General features: G+C 36.2%; 1 protein-coding gene across 10 annotated transcripts in view; it reads left to right on the top strand.

Annotated features, from left to right (window-relative positions):
* The window catches only part of LOC106876178 (DNA repair protein RAD50), a 91,660-nt gene that overhangs the window by 33,204 nt on the left and 32,665 nt on the right, over positions 1-25,791 (top strand). For all 10 annotated transcript variants that reach the window (XM_014924609.3, XM_014924614.3, XM_089354567.1 and 7 more), the window contains 15 exons: positions 145-214; positions 3,105-3,205; positions 4,772-4,876; positions 5,689-5,790; positions 7,439-7,551; positions 9,193-9,291; positions 11,936-12,022; positions 14,701-14,793; positions 16,116-16,150; positions 16,820-16,910; positions 17,958-18,093; positions 19,487-19,600; positions 22,235-22,330; positions 23,057-23,210; positions 25,070-25,133. In XM_014924609.3, the coding sequence (XP_014780095.2) occupies positions 145-214; positions 3,105-3,205; positions 4,772-4,876; positions 5,689-5,790; positions 7,439-7,551; positions 9,193-9,291; positions 11,936-12,022; positions 14,701-14,793; positions 16,116-16,150; positions 16,820-16,910; positions 17,958-18,093; positions 19,487-19,600; positions 22,235-22,330; positions 23,057-23,210; positions 25,070-25,133 (1,460 nt within the window). The remainder of the gene's footprint in view (positions 1-144; positions 215-3,104; positions 3,206-4,771; positions 4,877-5,688; positions 5,791-7,438; positions 7,552-9,192; positions 9,292-11,935; positions 12,023-14,700; positions 14,794-16,115; positions 16,151-16,819; positions 16,911-17,957; positions 18,094-19,486; positions 19,601-22,234; positions 22,331-23,056; positions 23,211-25,069; positions 25,134-25,791) is intronic.

The following is a 25,791-nucleotide window of genomic DNA, read 5'->3' as shown; positions in this document are numbered from 1 at the left end:
TCAATAAAATAAGTAACAGTCAAATACTTGTGTTGATGATATCAACCAACCACTACTCCTTAAAGTTGCTGGCCTTGAGCCTAAATCAGAAACCATTGTTATATTTGTTTTTGTTTTGTTTTTTTATCAATCTTGCTATTTCAGAACAATGAAGAAAATATACAAAGCCGTACAGATTTGGTCATGCAACTGGCTACAAAATATAACATTGATGGTGAGAACATTTTTCCTTCTATTTGCTTCACATTCATTTTTACCATATTGGAATACAAAAAAAAATTGGCATTGTCCCGAGGGGTTTTAGTTGAACAAATTGACCCTAGGACAAATTTTTTGAAGCCTAGTACTTATTCTATTGGTTCCCTTTTTGCTAAACTGCTAAGTTACTGGGAATAAACACAGACAGACACACACACACACAGGGCTTCTTTCAGTTTCCATCTACCAAATCCACTCATAAGGCTTTGGTTGGTCTGAGGCTATAGTAGAAGACACTTGCCCAAAATGTTGTGCAGTGAGACTGAATCTGGAACCATGTTAAGAAGCAACTTCTTACCACACAATCCTTACCTCATGCTAATAGTGGGAGTTAGAAATTTTTATTGTTGTATGTTGAGTTGCAAAACATGTATCTACTAAGCGCTATTACTAGTGCAGCTGTTAGACCATGTCTTTAAATATGGGACATAAATAAGCAGGAGATGAATTTGAAGAAACAGATAAGCAAAGAAAGAGACAGAGTGATGGACAAAATGCCTTGCTGCATTTGTCCCTGGTTTTAATGTTTTGAGTTCTGATCCCGCCAAAATTAACTTTGCTTTTCATTCTTGTAGAGTAAAAAAAAACAAGCCAAAATGAAGTATAGGTGCAATAGTGGCTGTGTGGTAAGTAGCTTGTTTACCAACCACATGGTTCCAGGTTCAGTCCCTCTGCATGGCACCTTGGGCAAGTGTCTTCTACTATAGCCTCGGGCCGACCAAAGCCTTGTGAGTGGATTTGGTAGACAGAAACTGAAAGAAGCCCGTCGTATATATATATGTGTGTGTGTGTGTGTTTGTGTCTGTCCCCCCACCATCACTTGACAACCGTTGTTGGTATGTTCACGTCCCCGTAACTTAGCGGTTCGGCAAAAGAGACTGATAGAATAAGTACTAGGCTTACAAAGAATAAGTCCTGGGGTTGATTTGTTCGACTAATGGCGGTGCTCCAGCATGGCTGCAGTCAAATGACTGAAACAAGTAAAAGAATATCTGTAAAATTGAGATTAATATAATCATCTGTCCTCTCTTCCTTAAATATATGGTCTTGTCCTTTGTTGGAAATCATTATTGCACTCAGACATTTTTATTTTGATAATTTATAAAATAATAATTAGTACTGTTGTTATTGATTTTTCCAGTTTGTCGGCACACTTCATCATCATCATCATCATCATCATCATCACCTTCAGTTAACATCCATTCTCCATGCTAACATGGGTTGGATGGTTTGACAGGAGTTGGCCAGCTGGAGAGATGCCCTGGAGACATTTGTCTGTTTTGGATGATCTAAGGCTGGATGCCTTTCCTAATACCAACCACTTTACAGTGTGTGCTGGGTGCTTTTTATGTGGCACTGGCATGAGTGTTATTATGTAGCACTGGCACAGGTGCTTTTATGTGGTACCTGTGCTGATGAGCCCTCCAGACTAGGATCTCTCAGCTGAGAGAGAGATGTTGGGGACATGGGAGGGGATGGCCAGCAATTTTGGGAAGAGAGGGCAAGTTAATTACATTGTCTCTGGTACTTGACTGGTATTTTATTTTATTGGTCCAAAAAGGATTAGCGACAAAGTTGGCCTCAGAAGAATTTGAATTCAGAATGTAAGGAGCTGGAAGAAAACCTCTAAATATTTTGTTTGACATGCTAACAATTTTGTTAGCTCACTGTCTTCAGTAATGATAATAATTCTTTCTAATATAGGTACAAGGCCTGAAATTTGAAGAGAGGGGGCTAGTTAATTACATTAACTCTAGTTCTCAACTAGTACTTATTTCATTGACCCTGAAAGGACGAAAGGCCAAGTCAACCTTAGTGGGATTTGAACTCAAAATGTAAAGGTGGAAGAAATGCTGCTAAACATTTTGTCCAGCATGCTAACAATTCTGCCAGCTCATCACCTTAATAATTATAATAATTTTTTCACCTATGGGTACAAGGCTTGAAATTTTATTGGGATAGGACCAGTTGATCACATTGACTCTAGTTCTCAACTAATACATTTTTTATTGACTCCATAATGTTGTGACTTGGATTCGACTCTTGCTACAAGTTCACCTGGAAGAGGTTATTCTTTATAATGGTATTCTAGGCAGAAATTTTGGACGCAGAAAGTACAGAGCTGGATTAGATGCAGCAAAGCATTCCATTTAATGTTCTCGTGATTCCATGAAAACCACTGCCATGGAATGGTACTTAGTGATCCTGAAAGGATGGAAATAAAGTTGACATCAGTAGGATTTGATGTTAGAATGCACAGAGCTGGAACAAATACCCACTAGGCATTTAGTCTGATACTCTAAGAACACTGCCTGTTTGTTTTATTATGCTTGCTCAGTGACTGGATGAAGTAGAGTTCTGAGTCTTGCTAGGGATGTATTTTTTAGTTAGAGACCTACCTGCCTTTTATTTCACTCAGCTGTTATCAAGCAGAATTAATTAATAATATCCTCCTCCTCGCTGCCGTCACTGCAGTTATGATGATGATGATGATGTTGGTAAGATCACAAATTTGCTTTAACATTAGTCAACTGAATTTATTTTAGTTATGCCAAGTTATGTATTTTGTATTGTCTCTTGCATATAAACTACTTAGCAGAAACTGTATCAGCAATTGTGTGTGTGTGTGTGTTTATATTCCATTTTGCATGACACCACTTGTGCAAAATGGTGATTTTGTCTTTATATTCCCTGCAAACACTACTTCCTGTGGCTTTGAGCTTTGTACTCACGTGTATGACCTTAGTCAGCTGTAAAGTACTGCCTTAATAAATCTCCTTCCAACCCATGCCCATATAAAACAAGCTTAAAACAAATGAACAAATACTGTTGTTAAATTCTTTCAGACTTTGATAAGAATACCATTGACAACAAGACCACAAAATGTTTTATAGAGAAGTTAAATAACACCCATCAACAATTGATGTCTGATATCAAAATAGAAAAGGTATGTATTCATTGTATATTTTTGTGTATTCATGTGTGCTTTGTTCAATGATTTTGACCTCTATCAGCTAGTTGTGAGTTCTGACATATCTGACCCTAGATACTGAGCTTTGTACTCACGTATATGACCTTAGTCAGTGGTTTTCGTATGGTCCATTGTGATGTGCTTATTCATTGAGAGGGCATCTAGATACACTGCAGATTTTAAATAATGCTATTTAATCCTTTAAATCTGCAAATACGCTTTAGCAGGTGTGATTCCATTTGACTATACTCTTAGAAGATGCAAAAGTGACTGGCAATATAGTTTTGTGTTTGTAGCTGAAAATAACACTGTTTCTGTCAAATGGTTAGCTGTAATGACAAAACCATGTGGCCACCTTCTTTTTGCATCTTCCAAGAGTATAATAATCTTTTCTACAAATTTGGGGGAGGGGCTAGTTGATTACATCGATCTTAGTGCTCAACTGGCACTTATTTCATCAACCCTGAAAGCGTGAAAGGCAAAGTTAACCTCAGTGGAATTTGAACTCAGAACGTAAAGTTGGACAAAATGCTGCTAAGCATTTTGCCCAGTGTGCTAATAATTCTAGCAGCTCACTGCCTTTCCCAGGGGTGTATAGTCAAATGAAATCATACCTGCTAAAGCATACTTGTAGGTTCAGAAGGTCAAAGCTTTAGAATTGCCATACTAATACCAGAGTGTTTCAGAAAACTTGTTATTCATAATTTTGCTCTTCACAAGTAGGTTATTATAATATAAGGTAAGCAGTAATTTTCGTTATTTTTTCTAAATTTTTAATTTCAAGTTGCTTTTACTTCATACTTTCTATATGAATTGCATTCGTAATTTTGTCATATTTGATCTCCAGTGAGCCTTTAAGTCATGAAGTTTTAAGAACTACTGACCTATGTACTCATGGATTTGATCTAGATATTGGCCTCTCTGTGCTAATGTATCTTATCTGTACTAATCTGTTATGTATACACTATGACTGGGAAAAGACAGGATGGTCATGGTCAGAAGACCTTTGATAAGTTTAATGAGGGTGAAACTTGGTGTTAAACGATATCAACATTGTCAAAACTGAGTCCAACTCTTACAACTATTATGTTGTGCTCACAGAATGAACTTTTTTAATTGTTCTTTTTATTGACAGAAGTGTGTTTCTTTTTTTTATTATACTTGAAAAAGATGTAAAGTAGAAAGTTAGCTCTTTGTTGAAGTTGAGTCTGTTAACATCCCATCAATGGGTAGGTGAAGCTCAAAGTCAACAAGAGATTTTCATAGTGTGATTGCTTATTTTTAGAATGATGTAGGATAGGTGTGAGAGGCCAGCTCTGGCCAATTTTAACACAAAACTAGTAGAATATTTATGCTTGGATAAGACCAGTTTGAATGCTAGAGGGTTAAATTACATAAAGCTGAGATTTTGGGTGTATTTTATTTATTGACTACTCAAGATAAATTAAAATGCTAGGGCTAAACTGATAAAATTCCTGGGTTTTTTTTTTGTTTTTGTTTTCTCCCCTACCTCCAATTAAAACGTGTTAATTCTTCAAATAGAAAAGATTTGAAGAGAATGAGCAACGTATACAGCAAGAAATGGATGGAGTTAAAGAAAAAAAGGTTCAACTTGAACAGAGAATTAAGATGGAAGAAGAAATAACGGTAAGAAATATGTTGACTTAGTTATTGTTTTATTGTTGTTCACTTTCCTATATTCCCCTTCTTGTAACTTGAAGGGGCACCCTGACACATCTTTACCACTGTTTTCTTTCTTTTCCAACTGGGGTAACTGTCTTCCTACATCAAAACACCTGTATATATCTGTCTTCCTACTTCAAGACACCTGTTCCTGTCCATCTATCATGCGTTGGTCTCTCATCACCTAGCAATAGCCACCTAATTCGATACTACTGTTCCTCCTTCAGTCAAGGAGTTCTTGTCTTGCAACTCAGTGAGTGACTTCACATAAATAGCACCTTGTTCAGTGGTTGACAAAAGAAGAGCATTCAACCTTAGAAACCATGTCAAAGCAGACATTGGAGTGTTTGGTACAGTCGTCTGGCACACCAGCTCCTGATGAATCCTCTAACCCAGTGGTTCTCAACCATATTTCCCTATGGACCCCTTTGATTCTTATTTTATGCTAATGGACTTCCATAGCCATTTGATGTGTATAAAAAAAACATCTTCCTGTATTTTTATAATTGAATATTAAGAATTCTATAAAAAAAATTAAGAATTATGTGTAATAAATTGATTATGCTTCTACAATACACAAAATATTTTAACAAATCTTATAGCCACCACCACCCTCCCCAGGGTCACATGGAGCCCTCTTGAGAACCACTGGTCTAGCCCATGCCAGCATGGAAAATAGACTTTAAATGATGATGAGAGTTTATGTTACAGTCATTCTGCTGCAGCCTTGCTGGTATGTAGATGAGTTCTGACAAATGTGCATGTTTTATTTCCAGAAAAAGAACATAGCAGAAATTCAAAAATGTGAGTATGCCCTGCAACAAATGGAAAGTTCTGCCAAATACCTTGATGAAATCTCTGCTGATTTGAAGTCTGCTGTAAGCTACATTACAACTTTAATTTTCTTTCTTAATTTTATTATAAATTTTGCAGCAATAGGGCTATGCTTGTCCCCTTTTTGAGAGGTTGTTAAACTAAAGGATCAAGATCATTAGGTGATATTGCATTACTAAGCCTCACTTGACCTGATCAAATGTAACCAATGAAAGAATCATTCACCTGGGATTTTGACCCTGGCCAGCCTAAGGGACATGATCTAAGATTTAAGGTTCAAATATGTTTCCCTTTTTTTGTTGTATTTAAGGAGAGTCATTACACCAATATTAATAACATGGGGATTTTGACCCTGAACAGTCAAAAGGACATGATGTTGATCAAAGATTTAAGGCTCAAATATGTTTCCATTTTTTTTGTTGTGTCTACAGAGGGTCATTACGCCAATATTAATAATGTGGGATTTTGACCCTGGCCAGCCTAAGCAACATGGTATTGATCTAAGATTTAAGGCTCAATTATGTTACCTTTTTTTTGTTGTGTCAGCACTTTATACAGCTGTCCTCATCCATATGCATCACAGTCTTCTTCTTGCATACTACATTTGATTCTTCTTATTAATTTTTCTCTCAACATATTTGTGCTTTGTCATTCATCCACACTTAACGTTAAATATCCAGTAGAACATGCTAACATAATTTCTTTCTAGTCTTTTCAAATCCTTTACATTCAAGGCTCATGTCTTACTACTATGCAACTTTGCAATTCTAACATAAACATTACAATATATGAGTGGATTCTTTCAGTTTCCTTTTACCAGATCTATTTATAAGGCTTTGGTCAGCCTCGGGCCATAGTAGAAGACACTTGCCTAAGGTACCACGCAGTAAGACTGAACCCAAAACCGTATGTTTGAAAAGCAAACTTCATAATCACACAGCTGTATTTGTGCCTTCCCACAAATTTCTGACTGTCCTATATTAAAAATTAGGTCTTAGAACAGGTACACTGTACCCTGGTTAGTTGTAAGAGGTAACTAAAAGGGTTGGCATCAGAAAGGGTATCTGGCTGTAAAATACTGCCATAGAAAGCCTCTATAATTCATGCCAGCAAAAAGATGACTAATGATTCTTCAGCTTCATCATCATCATCATCATCATCATCGTTTAACGTCCGCTTTCCATGCTAGCATGGGTTGGACGATTTGACTGAGGGACTGGTGAAGCCAGATGGCTACACCAGGCTCCAATCAGATTTGGCAGAGTTTCTACAGCTGGATGCCCTTCCTAACGCCAACCACTCCGAGAGTGTAGTGGGTGCTTTTACGTGTCACCTGCACAAAGGCCAGTCAGGCGGTACTGGCAACGGCCACGCTCAAAATGGTGTATTTTATGTGCCACCTGCACAAGAGCCAGTCCAGTGGCACTGGCAACGATCTCGCTCGAAAATCCTTACACATGTCACGGGCACAAGTGCCAGAAAGGCGACGCTGGGCACAGGTGCTATCCCGATTTCGCTTTCGCTTGCCCCAATAAGTTTTCGCAAGCTGAGTTTCATGTCCCATGAAGGAGACGACGTTGGCACAGCTTAGAAGCAAGTATTGTTTAAGCTTTACATAATATATTGTAAAATGTATTACTTTATCTGATTAGTATTTCAATAATGCATTTCTGTTCTGTTGTGTTAATAAAGGAGAAATCATTGAAAGCTACTGAGGAATCCATCAATGTTGCTGAACTAAAGAAAGAAATTCAGAATATGTCTCAGGAGAAGAAAACTCTGGAGGAACAATTTGATGAACTTGAGTATGTAATTATTTAATTTAATTTTGTGATATTGCAATTCTCAAATAATATCATCATTGGTTACAAATTTCCAATTTGCCAATTAGTGGTTTGTTCACTGAAAGTAATAGTGGCAAGGTAAACTTGGTAAACTTTTAAGAGCACTGATTTTTTTTCTTCATCTTTTGGGCTGTTGTTTACATCTTCTTCAAAATAAAGTGAAAGGTACAAATGAGCATGCAATCTCACATGGATTTGTGTGTGAGTGTACCTATTGTAGAAAAGATTATTATTGTTGTTGTTCAACAGTTTCATATGAACTTCTACTGCCGTATCCAGTATACTTTCACATTCCTGAGGTGTGTGCAGCATTGTCTTTTAAGAGAGTAGAATTGCTGTTTGTATACTCTCTTGTATAATTGTAGTGTTTCTAGTTTACTTGAGTGTTTCATCTGTTTGTTGTGTAGAATATGTGGCATGTGATTTCTGTCATTTTTGGGGGTTCAGTAGTGATTGCATATAGTTTTTGTTAGCAGCAGTAGCACTGATGTGTCATTGAAGACTACCTATTTATATTTACTTATAACTATGTCATCATCGTTCATCATTGTCATTTAACAGCCATTTCTCATTGCATGGGTTAGACAGAATTTATTGAGGCAGATTTTCTACAGCTGGACGCCCTTCTTGTCACCAACCCTTAGGTGAGGGTTGGTAACAGGTAATATTTTTCCATGACCAGATATATCTCAGAAGATTAAAAATGAAGGACAATACTTGCATGACAGTGATACCCTCTTACAACTATCATGTAATGTCATGACAAGGAGATAGTAATGTACACACTGGGCTTTCACACAATCTCCATCTACCAGATCCACTCACTAGGCTTTGGTTGGCCCATGACTATTGTAGAAGACATTTAGCCAAATTCCCATGCACTTTTGGCAATTAAATTTGTTAATTCCCTCCACGCCTTCCTTTTGATTAACTATTTTAAGTATGTGTTTAGGTCAAAATTAGCCCTTAGTAAACAGCATTTAATTTTGGAGTGTGGAGTACCCACCACTCATGATCACCACCTGCTGCAGGCCCCTCCACTATTCCTAACATGCTTACCTACACACACTCCAATTTTCCTCACCATTACTTACTACAGTCACCTCTTCCCTTCTCTAAACATCTCCCCTTAAACTCTTATGGAACATCCTCCTCCTTTCGCCTTTCTTTTCCTACTGGGGTGGCCAAGTATCTCCTCTATAGAAAGACACATATCTATCCTTTTATTATGCTTCAATCTCTCAACTGGCAAAAAGCCACCACCCTCAAATCCACTCCCTCTCCCAGCTGAGAAGTCTTTGTTTTGCAAGATTTTTGGCAACCCTGCTGGTGATGGTGCTACGTCAAAAGCACCAGTGCTGGTGCCACATAAAAAGCATCCAGTACACTCTACAAAGTGATGGGCATTAGAAAGGGCATCCAGCTGTAGAAACCATACCAAAGCAGACAATGAAATCTAGCTTGCCTATCTCTTGTCAAAGTGTCCAACCCATGCCAGCAGAGAAGATAGACATTAAATGATGATGAGGTATCACTTCTAACCATATAATTGTTATTGTCATTAATTTGTTAAATTCTGATGTTTTCAGTATCTCTTTTCAGTGGTCTTCTAAAAAAGCTGCATCAACATTCTACTGTACAGACTCAGATCAGTATGTTAGACAAAGAGAAAACTACAAAAGAAGAACAAATTAAAAAATGGTATGAACTGTGTTTTCTAGCATGGAACTTTTTCTCATGACTGACTTAATTCACCCTTTTGTCATCATATTTCTGTTGTTATACATTACACTTGTTTCAATTAATTTTGAAAATAACGAAGAATTTATTAAAATAACTTTTTCATCATGAAGCCAGCATTTGGAACATAAATTAACATGAAATTTTAATGGAAGGTTTTAATTCAGATCACTTTGAAACAAAAAGTTTGTATCTTAGGACTAAGGTGGATTGGTATCAAAAGGATTCGATACGTTACACAATGGTTACACACTGGGCACAGTCATTCTAGGCTTTTTGTTTCCACTGTTTTGACATTTTAGAACCTATTTGTTTGAAGTAATTATTTGTACAGTTGGATACTCCCTCTATCACTATCGGCTAAGCTAAAATCTCTACTAAGTGTTAAGTTAGACCCCTTCCTATCACTTTCACCCAGGACTGAAATCTAGCAAGCTGGCACAAGAAAGGCTATCTGTGTTGATCACCAGCACAGCACTGGATGAATTTAAGACTGTAGTTAGTGGTAGTACAGTACCTGTCTTTGCACTTACTTCAAACTAATAAAGTTACTGACTCTGGAAGTGTTCCCTGTGTTACCATTAAATAATGCTTGCAAAAGCAAGTCCCTGTCTTCGTCAGATTCTTTAATCTGTGTGTATATGTTTATACGTAAATATATATTATATATATAGGAGAATTTACGAAAAAAACAACAACAGATGAGGACAGGTGGTGTAAACAACAAAAGGATGTATTAGTTTAACGCTCGGGAATAGAGAAAGTCTTTAACGTTTCAAGCTACGCTCGTCAACAGAAAGAATAAGGAGAAAAACACGGAGAAAAAAAATTTGAATGTTGTGGTCAGTGATCTATCTTTTATATATATGTATATGATGAACTCTCTTGTTGGAGACAATGTGTAAGCATTCAGCTTTTGCCAAACAGCCTGCACAAATGATTTGTTTGTAGTGATCAAATGTTTGTGCCTCACATTATCTCACTCTCTCCATCCAAATGATGTTGTTTGAACAGGTGCACTGTCAAGTGTTGAAGTGATCTCAGAGCAACATGAGATAAAGTGTTTTGCTCAAGAGCACAACATAACACCCGGTCTAGGAATTAAAATCATGATTTCATGATTGTGAGTACAACCCCCTATCCACTAAACCATGTGCCCTTGTGTATATATGTATGTATGTATATATATATATATATATATATATATATATATATATATATATATATATATATATATATATATATGTGTGTGTATGTGTATATTGGATTCTCTTGTCAGCTTCAACATATCAGTGTCTAACAACCAATAGTTGTGAGACTACCTAAACAGCTGCTTTGTTTTCATTGGTGAAGTTTTGTATAAAACCAGCCACACCACACTCTTTGGAAATGTTGATAGCAGAAAGGTGGTGCAAATGTTTGCCACAAACTCAATAAACAATGTACCTTAGGCTTATTTTGTCAGAGTTTTCCGTCTCCTAGGTTAGTTAACTTCACCTCAGCTTAGAGCCCAACACATTCAGTTATCTTGCATGAAAAGAAAAATCCAAGCTTGCACTACACATTTGTAATCTAGATATATGCACGGGAAAGGTGGCATTAGTTTGGCAAGAAAGAATAAAGTCAGATACATTTTGAATGCATCTTGTATAAAGGAAGTCATTCTTTGACTACAAGATAATATATAGCTGAGTGAAGCCTTTTTTTAGCAGTTAGTGCATTCAAAAACTGCTGCTATAAGCGATAAAGTATTTTTTGTAATCCAGGTACAAACATACTTTAGTAGAAGGTTTGAATTTTTATTCATAATTTATTTTTTTATTTATAAGATTTTGTTTGCCTCACTTAGTTGATTTAAACCAGTGGTTCCCAAACTTTTCCAGGCTGCCTCCCCCTTGACACACAGGCCACATTCCTAGCGCCCCCAAGCAACTGTATTTCACAAATAATACTTAACCTAATGAACCCATTATTTTGTTGCTTTTACATGAAGCGCTACCCCATTATTGCCCCACTTCAACTTGGAACTTTCCACCACCCACTTTGGGAACCTCTGATTTAAACTGTTTCTATTTCTATTTAGAATTTTGTGTTATACTATGTATGTATGGCTTTAAAAAACCGTTGCTACTACAGTATCAAAGTTTTCATGTTTGTGAATGTACTTTTACTCTCCAATGCTTAAATCCAGTATCTAGTGTTAAGCAGCTAATAGATAGATATTTCCATGGATTGACATAATTATTTTCATAGAGAGAAAAATGAGAGTTTATATAGAAACCTGATATTATTTTCTGTAGCTAGTAGATTAGGTCTGAAACATGTAAAATTGATGTGTGGCATAAATGAAAGCTTAGATATCATCTGACAAAAATTATCAACAAAGGAGAAAGTTGTTTTATAAATATGATCGCATCAATTAAGTTAAAAATCTGAATTTTCCTCTCTTTCCTGTATTCATAATTTAAATGGGAAATATTTAAAATTTCATTTGCTTTATCTAAAGATATTGTATTGTCTCCAGCAATTATATTCAAAGAAATACCATGCAGGTCTAATTCAGAACATCAAAATATAACTTTATTTTCATTTTTTTTGTTATTAGTAAATCGCGCCATGAAACCAGCATTATTCATCTTTTGGGAGAAATGCCACGTAATGATCTCCGTGGAACTTTGGAAGAATATGTGAGGTAAAAACCCTTTATATTTATACATATAGTAATTCTGTCATAGTGGAGAAGTTAATTTTTATCAGCCTTAGTGGAGAGGGTCGTTTTTAGGTTTCTGTCTAAACAAACAATTTAAATTGATTCTTTGTATTGCAAACCAAGTGTGAGAGTTGTGAGGATATTAAGTCATATAGAAATAGACTTTGAAGTGAGAGACCTAGAATCAGTTTTGAGTAAAAATTAAATAACATTAAATTAGAACTTACAGACTTCATCCTTGCGAAATTTTTTCGAAGTCAGGACATTGAGACAACAGCAGGTATGGCTGTATGGCAAAGAAAGTGGCTTTGCAAGTAAGTATGTGCTTCTAGGTTTGATTTTGTTGCATGGCTCTTTGGGTAAATGTCTTCTTTTATAGCCTTGGATTGGCCAATACCTTGCAAGTAGGATTTGGTAGATGCATGCTTGTGCGTGTGAATACACACAAACACACACATATCAGATGTCAACTGCAATGGAGTATGACTTGAAAGTTGTAAAAACTTTCCCTCACACGTATCATGCCTTCCACTGCCAGTCAGCATACAAAGATATTTTGGTTAACTAACACTAGTCTCAAAAGTCCATATTAAAGTTATACTTTTAAAATGTATATCCTAACAGCAGAAGGTACACATGGCATTCTGAAAAGTATCTATACCAGCACACATCCTTGTTTAACACCATTTGTCACTTGTAAGGCTGTCATCAACTTTCCATTGTCTTCTGCCTTGATGTGGCAAAATTTACTACACTGGAGAAGTAAACTTGTCAGGACATGTGTACATGACCATGAATCTCTTGAGTCCTTCATGACTGATAGTGTTCAGTGCATTTGTAAGGTCAATAAAGGTTGTGTTTAACAGCACAAACTGGCCCTTGGAAAATCTTAAGCAGCATCCACTTCGTTGCAAACATTTAGGCCGGGTAAGCCCTGAGGAAATATTATCTCGCCTGGAAACTGGTGAGAGTTGTGACAGGATGACCATCTGTCTGTAGAAAACTTGCCTCAACAAATTCTGTCTGACCCATGCAAGAATGGAAAAAATGGATTTTAAATGGTAAAGGTGATGACGGCAGTGCAGCCGCTGCTAAGTCGTTTGATTAATTCATTAAAAAAAAAAAAAGAGAAAAGAAAAATCTGATGCTGCTTCTAACTCATCTCCTGAAGTTAGTGTACTATGAACATCATGTCAACTGTATGTAGTATTTTTAGCTATATTTTGAGTTATTTAGATATATTTATATAGCAAAACCAATGGATGGCTCAGTCAGTTTTATTATTATCTTACTATATGGCAGCAAGCTGGCAGAATCATTAGCATGGCAGGCATAATGCTTAGTGGCATTTTGTCCATCTTTACATTCTGAGTTCAAATTCCACCAAGGTTGAATTTGCCTTTAAAGTTGATAAAATAAGTACCAGCTGAATACTGGGGTCAACGTAATTGACTTATCCTCTCCCTAAAATTGCTGGCCTTGTACCAAAATTTGAACCCAGGTAGTGAGCTGACAGAATCGTTAGCAAAATTCTTTGTGACATTTCATCCGTCTTTATGTTCTGAGTTCAAATTCTGCCGAGGTCTAATTTGTCTTTCATCTTTTTGGCATTGATAAAATAATTACCTGTTGAGTACTGCTGTTGATGTAATCGACTAAACCTCATCCCCAAAATTTCAGGCCCTGTGCCTATAGTAGAAATGGTTATTATTATTATTTATTTATTTGTTCAAATATATTGAATTAATATATTTGCTGAATGTTGTCCCTGCAGTAAATTTAATCAATCCTGTGTTGTTAATCTTATACCTTTCTTTGTATATTTTATTTAAAATTTATTATATAATCATTTAGATAGATGACATATAGATGATGTGACTTCAGTTTAGCTATACAGTATAGCTGATGGTTCTAAAAAGAATTTGGTTACTGAATACTTGTTTAGTTTTTAATGTAGTTTTCTATAATATATATGTGAGTGTGTGTCCTTGCTGTACTCTAGAACAGGGGTTTTCAAACTTTTTGACTTGCGGACCCCTTTATATTTCAGGCTTTACCTTAGGGACCCCCTTATAAACGCTTATGAAATTTATACATAAATATTTGCTTAAAATAACATATATTTTTACATTTATTTATTTAACAGTATTTAACAAATAGGTTTATTGTCAATTAAAAGATTTCGATTAAAAAACACATAAAATCAAATTGCCCATAAAAAGTATTTGCTGTCCACGAACCCCCTGTCTTGTCTTTGCGGACCACAGTTTGAAAACCCCTGCTCTAGAAGACCCATCCTCCATAGCAGAAGTGTTAAGGCTGCATCCTCTGGTGAAGAGGATTGGCCAAGAGTCTTCTGCTGGTCCCATGTAAAAGTGCTCATGCTGGTGGCTCTTTAAAAGCATCCAGCACACACTGTAATGAGGTTGGCATTAGGAAGGGCATTCAGCCATAGAAACCAAGTTATATCAAACTGGAACCTAGTTCAGCTTCCCAGTTTGCCACTTCTGGTCAAACCATCCAACCCAATGCAGCATGGAAAATGGATGCTAAAGGATCATATTGATCACGCACACACGCACACACACACACACACACACACACACACACACACACATTATCTATGAATCAAACATTGATATTTTTCAAATTTTCTGCAGCAAACAGTCAATTAGTGTCCAAAAGTCAACTGAAAAGTTGGATAAACTAAGGCAAGACTTGTCCAGTAAAGAAACTCAGAAGAGAATGCTCTTGTAAGTTGGTGTATTTTGTTTTGTTTTTAACCTTTTTATCTTCATTGAATATATGTAGTTGAGTTTTTGTTCTTGATTGATAGCAGTTAATATTAACTTTGAATTGTTGAAGACTAGAAATGGGATTTTGAAAGATGCTGTGGACAGGCAGAATTTCAAGAGTATAATTTTGAAGAGAAATCTTGAACAAAGTGTTCAATACAGAATGGACATACCTTTTACTATTTGGTATGATATAGAATGTACTTGTGTCAGGAAGGGTCATTAAATGCTTAGAACCCTTCATAATGTTAACTACTCAACCCAACCATCTGACTAATTAGCAAACCTCTGTTCACCAACTAACTATAACTAAAACCCATCTGATACACTGTGTTCGCTTTCTGCTTTTTCTCTTATGCAACTTCTCTCTCTACTCATAGCCAATTTAACAGCACAAACTATTCCAAACCAGCATCAACCACTGAAAAATATGGCTTTAAGAAAATAGACTAACTTAAAGAAGTGCCTATATAATCCATAATTTTCTTATGAGCAACACTGAAAAACATCATTTACAGCCACCATACTCAACAAACAAACACTACATACACACACATGCATACATGTGGTTGACATGCACGCACACTCACACACGCATCTATGAGACAAAGACCAGCCAAGTAAAGAAAGCCAAATTACACTGTCTATAGCAAGTTCTTATCTCCTGGCATATCTTGCACCATCGTTGGTTTCCTATATGTAGTAACTTCGGGTTATACTTATGAAATTACTTGGAATTAGTTTTCCACTTTTGTACCTATTACACTGTGTAACATGATTTTTATCCTTGGGTAGCAACTATTATTTCTTATTTGCTTACCCCTAGAAGTTATGAAAAATGGCTAATATTTCCTTCAAATTTTGCTTTTGTTACATTTAATCCTGCCAAACACATGACTGTGATGCTCCTACACTACTCCTGCTCATGATCAGAGATGCACATATTATCAGCCACTAAGTGACATGCTCAAGTGGTTATAGTCAAGCAAATCTGTGATATTGAGCAGAATATTAGCTATAATCATACTTCTACTTCAGCAACTTAAAATTGAATCCGTCTGAAGTGTAATGAAAAATAAGTCAGTTTCAAAACATTGATGTCCAGGTCACAAAAGCAAAATTTGAAGGGAATTGTAGTCATTTCCTTTGATTTCTAAATAGGAGCGAAAGGAAATAACACTTACTGACCAAAGACAAAAAGAAAAAGTTGTTTTACTGTTATTTTATAAACATTTAAAAAAAATTTTATCTTATTAAATTTACATTTTCATTTCATGCAGAGAAGATATGCGGAAAAGAGAGAATGAATTAAAAAGTGAGTAAAAATGTTTTGTTTCCATAACAGCATATAACAATGACAATGTGTTGGATTGGCAGAATTAGCTGAGCATTCGGCAAAATGCCATGAGATTTTAATTACCACCTTTCATGTTCTGAGTTCAAATCTTAAAAGAATCTAATGTGTTCAAAGTTGACTGTGACAGGATTTGAACACAGAATGTTAAGACCTGTAACTAAATAATGTGAAGCATTTTCTCCAATGTCTTAACAATTTTGTCAAACCACTGCCTTAATCCATTCCTCAGTAACAACACCAACAATTACCATTCTTCATGGTTGTTTGATCTGCTAAAAGTAGCATTCAAATCTCCCTCATATCACACTCTACCATTTTAAGAAAAGAGGCAACACAGATTTTGTAGTCCTAAGTAAACTATTCCTGAAAAAAGACAGGTGGGTTACAAACGGGATCCTTATCATCATAGGTCTGCTCAATCAACTCCATCTGGTTGCTAATGTAAGTTGATAGAGTCACCACTGTCCAAGTTAGCAAATTTTTATTCAGAATTATTACCCTCCTAAACAGATCAAAGATCACATCTCACTCATACATTTTTTTTAAATTTTTTTTTTTTAAGCATACATGATATTTCAAATCGCTTGTTTCCCTAACTTACTTTTCTTTTGGTGACTTTTTCTGCAGAGCTGGAAGAAAAGCTGCAAGATGCTTGTGGAGAGGACACTTTTGAAGATAGCTTACAGAACATACAGCTAAAGCTCACTCAAGTGCAAGAGTAAGATCACTTTAAGGTTATCTCTACAGATTTTCTGTTGAAATTATATTAATATACTTTGTAGTATATTCTAGTTACATAACAAAATAGTGTCCATTCCAGTCATTAAGATCATTTTGTTTTTTCAGTTTACTGGGATAGTTTATTTATTTACCACTCAAGTACTGGGGTTGGTACAATCATTTGTTCCACATGCAGTTTCTAGCCACTTAGCTAAATTTGAAATAATTATCCCTGGAGACAGTCGTCTGGCAGTTTTACAAATTAGAGCATCTAAAAAAATGCCTTGCACTATTTGTTCCAGTTCTCTACCTTCTGTGTTCAAATCGCATCAAAGCCAACTTTTCCTTTCATCCCTTTGGGCTCAGTAGGGTTGATGTAATTGCTTAACACTCTCTCTTCAAAATAACTGGTCTTGTGCCTAAATTAGAAACCATTATCACCTATCAGCAATATAATTATGAATGCTTTTATGCACCACAAATCCTAATGAGATATCCTCTCAAGGTAAATAATGCAGTTACCTGTGTTCTAATTCATGATCCACGCTAAATTGAAGGTCAAGATTACCGTTTGGTATTAATACTGCTTCTGTTGCTATTAATTCTTCTTTAATCAGCCCACTGGCTATTTGCAACGCCAGTTCCTGAATAGACACTGAGATTCTATATATAATTGATGGGAAATTCAGCTGTTAATGAGCAGTTGGGCATCTGTTACTGAGGAATCCATAGCAAGGTGAAATCACATGATGTGGCAGCCATAACAGTTGATGCTCATCTGTCAATAATATAATTATGAGTGCTTTTATGCACCATGAGTCCTTATGTGAGATCCTCTCAAGGTAAATAATGCAGTAATCTGTGTTTTAACACAAGCTCTATTTAAAGCTGGAGATCAAGATTATTATTGTTAATAGGCTGAATCATTGGAGCATAGGCCTTGTGTTTGTGTATGTCTGTAATCAATCAACTATATCTTTTCAATTTATAATTTTGTGATATGATAATTTATGGTTTATTTTTTTTCTTTTAACCTTTTGTAAAGCCTACGTGGGTCTTTAACGGGTTCAGAACATTTTTACAAGAAATTTGTTGTTGACCTGAAGAAAGATAGTCCATGTTGTCCGTTATGTCATCGAGGCTTTGAACAGGAGCAAGAAATTCGGGAATTAATATTAGAGGTGAGTTTCCCTGTAATTCCAGCTTATTCTGCCCAATCTGTGAAAAATCCTCATCTCAAAGACATTTACTTTTCCCTTTCTCTGTATATTGTCCGAATGTTTGCCTTATAGAGGACAATTGGTATAATATGACAGTTTATATTATACCAACTGAACAGTCCTGATCTTGTTGGCTTGTAGGTGCTGGTACTGTGCATAAAGCACTTGTGCCAGTGCCATGGAAAAGCACCTGTACCAATTCTGTGCAAAAGCACCCATTACACTCTGTAAAGTGGTTGGCAATCTCCATCTTCATCCATTCTCCTTTCACACTCATGAATTTACTCACCTATCCACCCATCCTGTCCAGGCTTCTGTACTACTTCTTTCGTATTCACCTTCCCGTAACTTGAGGGTATACCATGACACATTTTCTCCTTCATTTTCTTTTCCAACTGGGGTAGCCATATATCTACAGCAAGACCCCTGTTTTTGACCTTCTCTCATACTTTAACCTCTCATCACCTGGCGTAAAGCCACCTCTGTCAGTACTACACCACCTCAATTGAGGGTGCATGTCACAAATATATGTGACAAGTGTCATGTTGCATGGTGCTGAAGCCTGGGTGATGGATGCAGACAATCTAAAGTGACTGAAGAACTGAATATTGGCCATTGTCATTTTTATGTGAAAACAAGCAAAATTGAGGTAAGGAAGAATTTGGAGCATCACAAGTATTAGTAGGAAGGTCAATTGGGCTGATATGGACTTGTAATGTGAATGCCAAGTGAAAAAGTTTTTCAAATTGAAGTGTGTGATGGAAATTTTCCATCAGTAACCTTGTATTTCAAGTGTCAGACATCTTTAAGTGTGTGTGTGTGGATATGTTCCAAAGGAATGAGTGAGTTGTGTACATGTCTTGTATTTTTCTGGATCATTGTTTGTGAGATACATCTATCACACATCCATTTTTGTCCAAATGGAAACCTCTCACAGTAGTGGTTGATCCAGTTGTATTTCACTTTATAAACAGCTTTATTAGTGGTTCATCCATTCTTTTGTTTCAAGAAGGAAAGCATATTAAGATTATTTTATTTCTTCTTTTTTTAAAGAAATACTTTTGATATATTTTCTTCCTTTGTATGAAAAAATGAACTAATAATTTCATTGTTTATATAGAAAATGTTTCTTTTTATTTGTTAACATTAGAGAGTAGTTTTAGTAGATATATCACAAAAAACTTGAGAATATAGTGAGGTCAGACTTAGGGATGTAGGGATTTTTGGCCTCTTACAGAAGATGACAAATAGTGACATGCTGCATTGAAGACCTGTCCAACCTACATCACCATAGAATAATGGGTTTTGCAATGCTTCTTAATTATCATGACATTTCCTTTCTTTTATCTTGTAGCTTGAGAATAAATTACGGATGGTCCCATCTAAACTGCGTAAAAGTGAGGGAGACCTTGAACAATACCAGAATGAATATGACACTCTACAACAGTTGAAACCAATTAAGGAAAATGTAAGTTTTTCACATACATTTCTGTAATGTTCCAGTCTTGTTATTGTTGCTTTGGAACTTCAGATTTACTCAATGAGAACTGATAGGCAGAAGCAGTGTTGCATGGTTTAGTAATTTGCTTCCCAACCGTATGGTTTTGTGTTCAGTCCCACTGCATGGCAACTTGGACAAGTTTCTTCCATTATAGCCCCAGGCCAACAAAAACCTTGAGTTAATTTAGTAGACGGAAACTGAAAGAGACCCATTATACATGAATGATGGAAGGCAGTGGGGGGGGGACTGAAATAAGTGCAAGAATTGCAGGTGTTGGTGTAGTAAAAGAACCAGTTTCAGCATTCGGTCATCAGAAGAAGGAAGGTAGGTGTAAAAGCTAAACTCACTATCCTCAATTCAGTGTTTGTTCCTACTCATATCTATGGTCGTGAATCTGGGGTAATGACCAAAGGAATACAATTGCGAGTAGAAGTGGCAGAAATGGGGTTCCTTCGAAGGGTCTTTGGAGTAATGTCACTTGATAGAGTGTATAGCACAGAGATCAGAGAGGTGTTCCAAGTACAACTAATACCTCTCCAAATTGAGAGATCGCATCTCCAATACAATGGACATGTGGTTAGAATGACTCAGGAAAAAATTGCTGGACAGGTTTTACTGGCAAAACCAACTGGCAGGAGACCCAAGGATAGACTGCCGACAAAATGGTTGGATAACATCCATGAGCTCAGTTGCTCTTGCTTGTGGGTCCAGCCTGGTTCAATTGGAGATGGTTACTTCTGACAGGAGCCGATGGAAGGCGGGCTTGAGGAATCTACCCTGACGACCCTCTCGGGAATAAGCAGATAAGATGTATTTATGTATGTGTGAGTGTGAATATTTATGTCTTCTTGTCTTGATACCATGTGATAGTTGCAAATGATTGTCATGGTCGTAGAAGCAGTCATTCATTGTCAATATTCTGCAAAAGCTTGTCCGGGCATGGGGGAAATATTAACTTGCCTGAGAACATGTGAGGGTTGGTGACAGGAAGAACACCTCGCTGTAGAAAATCTGTCAATAAACTCTGTCTGACCCATGCAAGTATGGAAAAATGAACATTTAAAAAATAATGAACCAACACTTCCAACATCTTTAGATGTTAGAAGTGATAAACCAACACTTTAGCATCTGCCTTCCGTGCTGGCATGGGTTAGACAGGAGCCTGCACCAGACTTCTGTGTCTGTTTTGGCAGGGTTTTTACAGCTGGATGCCCTTCCTAATACCAGCCACTTTACAGTATGGACTGAATACTTTTTACGTGGCATCAGCACTGGTAGGACCACCAAGTAACTTGCAAGACAAAGATCCTTTGAGAGGGGAGCAGGCATTGGAGGAAGTGATTCCCCTTCTTCTCTCAAAGGATCATTGTCTTGCAAGTTACTTGGTGACCCTGCCAATGCTAAGATACTTTCATTATCTTCAATTGATATGAAAATTAGTGGAAACATTTAGGTACTGTGGAAATTTAACATATCAAAGATAGTTCACAATGAAATTTGAAGTTCAAAACATTAATGTTGAACATAATTATGTTTTCAAGTCCATGAGTTTGTATTGTTTGTGCAGCTCCAAGTCAGTCGAAATTGAATAGACATATGATGAAAGGCATTTCAGCTATGACCATCTTGTCTTTTTTTTTATTAATCAAAGAGTATCTAGAACTTCATTATCTAATGTATCTTTCCATTTTTAAGATGACAAAGTGTAATTTAAGGGAGATTTGGATGCTATTTCTTCAAAAGGGAAGTGGCTATGTAAAAGCTTTTTGTTGGCTTGTGCATATGTGTTGTTATTGTTACTGTTGAGCAAGCCCAGTCAGTTCTTCACAGAAAGAGATAGCTGAATGTTTAGAAACAATTTGACATACGTCCATATAAGATGTTCAATGTCGTTTTGCATCAGACTTTTCTCTTTAATCAGTATTTTACTCCGACTGTCTTGTTTTTATTGTGGGTTCCAAAATGTGATCTTTACTTTAAAGACAGTAAAGTGTTTGCTAAGAGAATTTTCTGCCTTGTCAAACAAGTGAAATGACCACATAGAAACTCCACCACATATGTATGAGTCTATATGAAAAATGATTATATTTTTTTGAATAATATGTCTCTAAATGTCTGTATTTTTCACATGCACTGACACCGTTTTAAAGGCATATGGAACATTTTAAGATTTGGCCAGCATATACTGTAGGTTGAGTGACTTCATAGATCCTTCATTAGTTCCAGTGTATGAAATGTATGTGTGTCTTCATCATCATCATCATTTAGTTCTGTTTTTCATGCTGGCATGGGTTAGATGGTCTGACTGGCACTGGTAAGCCAGAGAGCTGTACCAGTTTCCATTCTTATTTGACTTGGTTCCTATGGCTGTGTAGTGTAGTTGATGCCTTTTACATGTCACTGGTATAGGTGCCATTTATGTGCCACCGGTACTGGTCACAACTATGATTTCACTTTGCTCAGAAAGTCTTCTCAAGCATAGCAAATTGTGAAAGGTCTCAATCACTTGTCATCTTGAATAGCATATTTTCTAAAAGCAATTTTTTTTGCTTAAAATTGTAATATTGTTCACAATAATTTCTGTTCTTTTTCAATTTCTAGCTGACTCTTCTTTCTACAACTGAACTACCTGACATTAAAAATAAGTTAGACAGTACCAACAATGCTATTGTGAAACTGAACAAAAGTATTCAAGAGGTTTGTACAGTTTATTTTGAAATACAAAACTAAAATTGATAGTTGGATACAGTAGATACATAGACAAGCAGGATGGGAAGATTAATACAAATTGTTTTCTTTACTATTTTAAAATTTACAATCACAAATGGGATAGTTTGTTTTATTATTTTTTAACCATTATTTATTTCAACATATTAATTATTCACTGGGTGAACTACAAGTTATACAGACAAATATAATCAGTTATATGTAAAGAAAATGCAAAAGAAATATGTTTAGGCAGAGAGGTATATAGCATAACAATTTCTTTTAGATATTGGTTTGAAATTTTTGCCACGAGGCCAGCAATTTTGGGGGAAGGGCTAAGTTGATTAGATTGACTCCAGTGCTCAACTGGTACTTATTTTATCAACCCCAAGTGGATGGAAGGTAAAGTCAACCCCAGCAGCATTTGAACTTGGAACATAAAGACAGACGAAATACCATTAGGCATTTCACCCCACGTGCTAATGATTCCACCAGCTTTTAGATAATGCTGGCTATAATGGTTAGTAGTCTAAAACACAGTCAAATAATGACTTCTTATTTAGGGGAAAAATTTTGATTTGGTTTTATTTGTTAAATTTCTGGTTTATATTTAGTTGATATTCTAATTAAGTAACAGAATGAGAGTGGAATTCAGATTTAACGACACATTGAACACATTAATTCTACCCCTAAAGGCCTATATTCTATAACTTATAGGCAGAAGAAGACCAGCAAGACCTTATGAGTGATGAGTCCATGGCTAAAAGTATCCTGCCCGATATCCTCATGATTGATCGCTATCTTGCTGAAGTGAAAGAACTCAACAAGAAGTCAAGGATCCAGAAATCATTGATATCTGATGTAGATATGGGTAAGCTTCATGTTTCATTCTTTGCATTAGCTGCACATGTAGAAGCCAATTGTGCAATTTCAGAGCATCTTAAATGGGTTTTCACTCTTATGTATCTGAATATGGGGTTGTGCATTTAAAATGCATTGGTTATCTAGTGTTGCATTGTTTGACTGTGTTGAGGTGTTGTATCATTGTCAAGGTGATGATGATGCTGTATTAATCTTGGTGTGAGATAAAGCTGGCTGTGTGTATTAACAACAAAAGCGGTCTTGTCAGAATTACAACAAAAGCGACCTTAAGAGAAGGCTATATTTGTATACACACATATATTTTGAAAATCCTCACTGGTAACGAGACTAGGATGTAGAAATGCACTTAACTGTATTTGCTCAGCCATTTATTATCTGGAAAGTGAGAGATGAAAAGATACAAATTCCTTGAAACTTGTTAAGGCTCTTTTCTTGTCTTTTTTTTTTGTGAGAGCTGAGATCTGTTCTGCTTGAAATGCAGTTAATGATCTGCTGTGATTTAGGTGCCAGAACTCTTTAACTAGTGAAAAAGGGTGTGAATTTCAAGAACATTTGAGATGATGGTCATGACATCACTTCAAGATGATTGTATTTATTCCCCTTTAAATTTGGGTGTTCTGTTAAAACAAACTTGACTACAGTAGATACCACGAGAGAAACTGGAATAGGCTTTTGGTGCAAAATGCATGCTTGTTAATATCACTAGAGGGGAAATAAATCTCCACCAACTCAAACACCAAGGCCACCAGATCACGTGATTTCAACCTTCTTTGCTTTTATTGATGATGGATGCTCAACTGCTGGAGTTGGTGGAGATTTGTCTCCCTGCTAGTGAGACCAAAAGCCTATACAAGAGTTTCTCTCATGGTATCTACCACAGTAAAGTTTGTTCTAACAGAACTCCCACATTGCTAAAATATATGTTTCAAGATGATTGGTCGATTCTTAGGTTGTCCATGTGAAAATGCTGTGGCTCACTCATGACAATCATCATCATCATCATCGTTTAACGTCTGCTTTCCATGCTAGCATGGGTTAGATGATTTGACTGGGGACTGGCAAACCAGATGGCTGCACCAGGCTCCAATCGGATCTGACAGAGTTTCTACAGCTGGATGCCCTTCCTAACGCCAACCACTCCGAGAGTGTAGTGGGTGCTTTTACGTGCCACTGGCACAAGGGCCAGTCAGGCGGGTACTGGCAACAGCTACACTCAAATGGTGTTTTTCATGTGCCACCTGCACAGGAGCCAGCCCAGCGGCATTGGCAATGACCTCACTCAAATATTTTTTTCACGTGCCAGTAAAGCTACACTGGTAATGATCATGCTCGAATGGTGCTCTTAGCACTCCACTAGCACAGATGCCAGTCATCAAATTTGATTTCGATTTCACTTGCCTCAGACAATCTTCAAAATGAATCCTAGTCACCAGAAAATGGAGGGATGTATGAAAACTGAATGTAGACATCTTGAAATTTACAAATAAATCTAAATAAAAGCAACAGAAAGCCATAAAAGAAAACATTGAGACTTAAAATATTTTGAAGGGAGAGGGGAAACAAAATTATAATCACAATTTTGTACTTGCATCTTCAAGTACGATAAATGTTCTAATGCTTGTTAAAACATCAGAGACATGATCTCCACTTGGATGGTCTGTATCCCATACCAAACCAATACTTACAACGAACAAATAATTTCGTGTTAAGAGTTCAAATCCCTACAACTTTATAAATGTGATATTTATTGTACTGTGCATAGAATACACTAGCTAGCTGTTATTTAATCTAATGTGAAAGCTTTTGCTTTTAACACAACTGCTTATATTTCTTTTCCTTACTTGAAAGATTCCCTTGGTGATCGCAGTCTTGAGGATGTGTCTAATGAAAAAGACACCATACAGTCCAAGTTGTAAGTTATGTATATCGTTTACATATGTTTATTGTTTCATTTAGTGATTGAACTCATTTAACAGTCACAATACAAAAATATCAGTCATTATAGTGTTTTCTCATTTTCTTAATTCCATAAGCACATTTCAATTCTAACTTTCCCCTTTTTCCACAGTAGGAGGTACTCTAGACACATTTGTAAATCATAGGAGCTTGTCAGTCTTTTTGAAAACTTACCTCAGAGACAATATTTTTTTTTTTTTTTTTGCTAAGTGTATTCACTGAAAGTAGCATAGTGCTTTAAAATTGTTCAGGTAGCTTCTTTGATATTAATCCGTGAAAACAATAAGCCTATATCAAAGATAATATTGTATAATGTTATATCTGTATGGTAAGAAGCTTGCTTCCCAACCACATGGCTCTGGGTTCAGTCCTACAACTGTGTGGCATCTTGAGAAAGTGTCTCTTATTACAGCCCTGGGCTGACCAAATCCTTGTGAGTAGATTTGGTAGATGGAAACTGAAAGAAACCTGTTTTCTCTCTCTCTCTCTCTCTCTCTCTCTCTCTATATATATATATATATATATATATATATATATATATATATGTATGTATGTATGTGTGTATGTATATATGTATGTATGTATGTATATATGTATGTATGTATATATGTATG

Source organism: Octopus bimaculoides, chromosome 1 (genome assembly GCF_046866305.1).
Source record: "Octopus bimaculoides isolate indiv1 chromosome 1, ASM4686630v1, whole genome shotgun sequence".
Taxonomy (NCBI): domain Eukaryota; kingdom Metazoa; phylum Mollusca; class Cephalopoda; order Octopoda; family Octopodidae; genus Octopus; species Octopus bimaculoides.
This window is presented reverse-complemented; position numbering and strand designations above follow the sequence as displayed.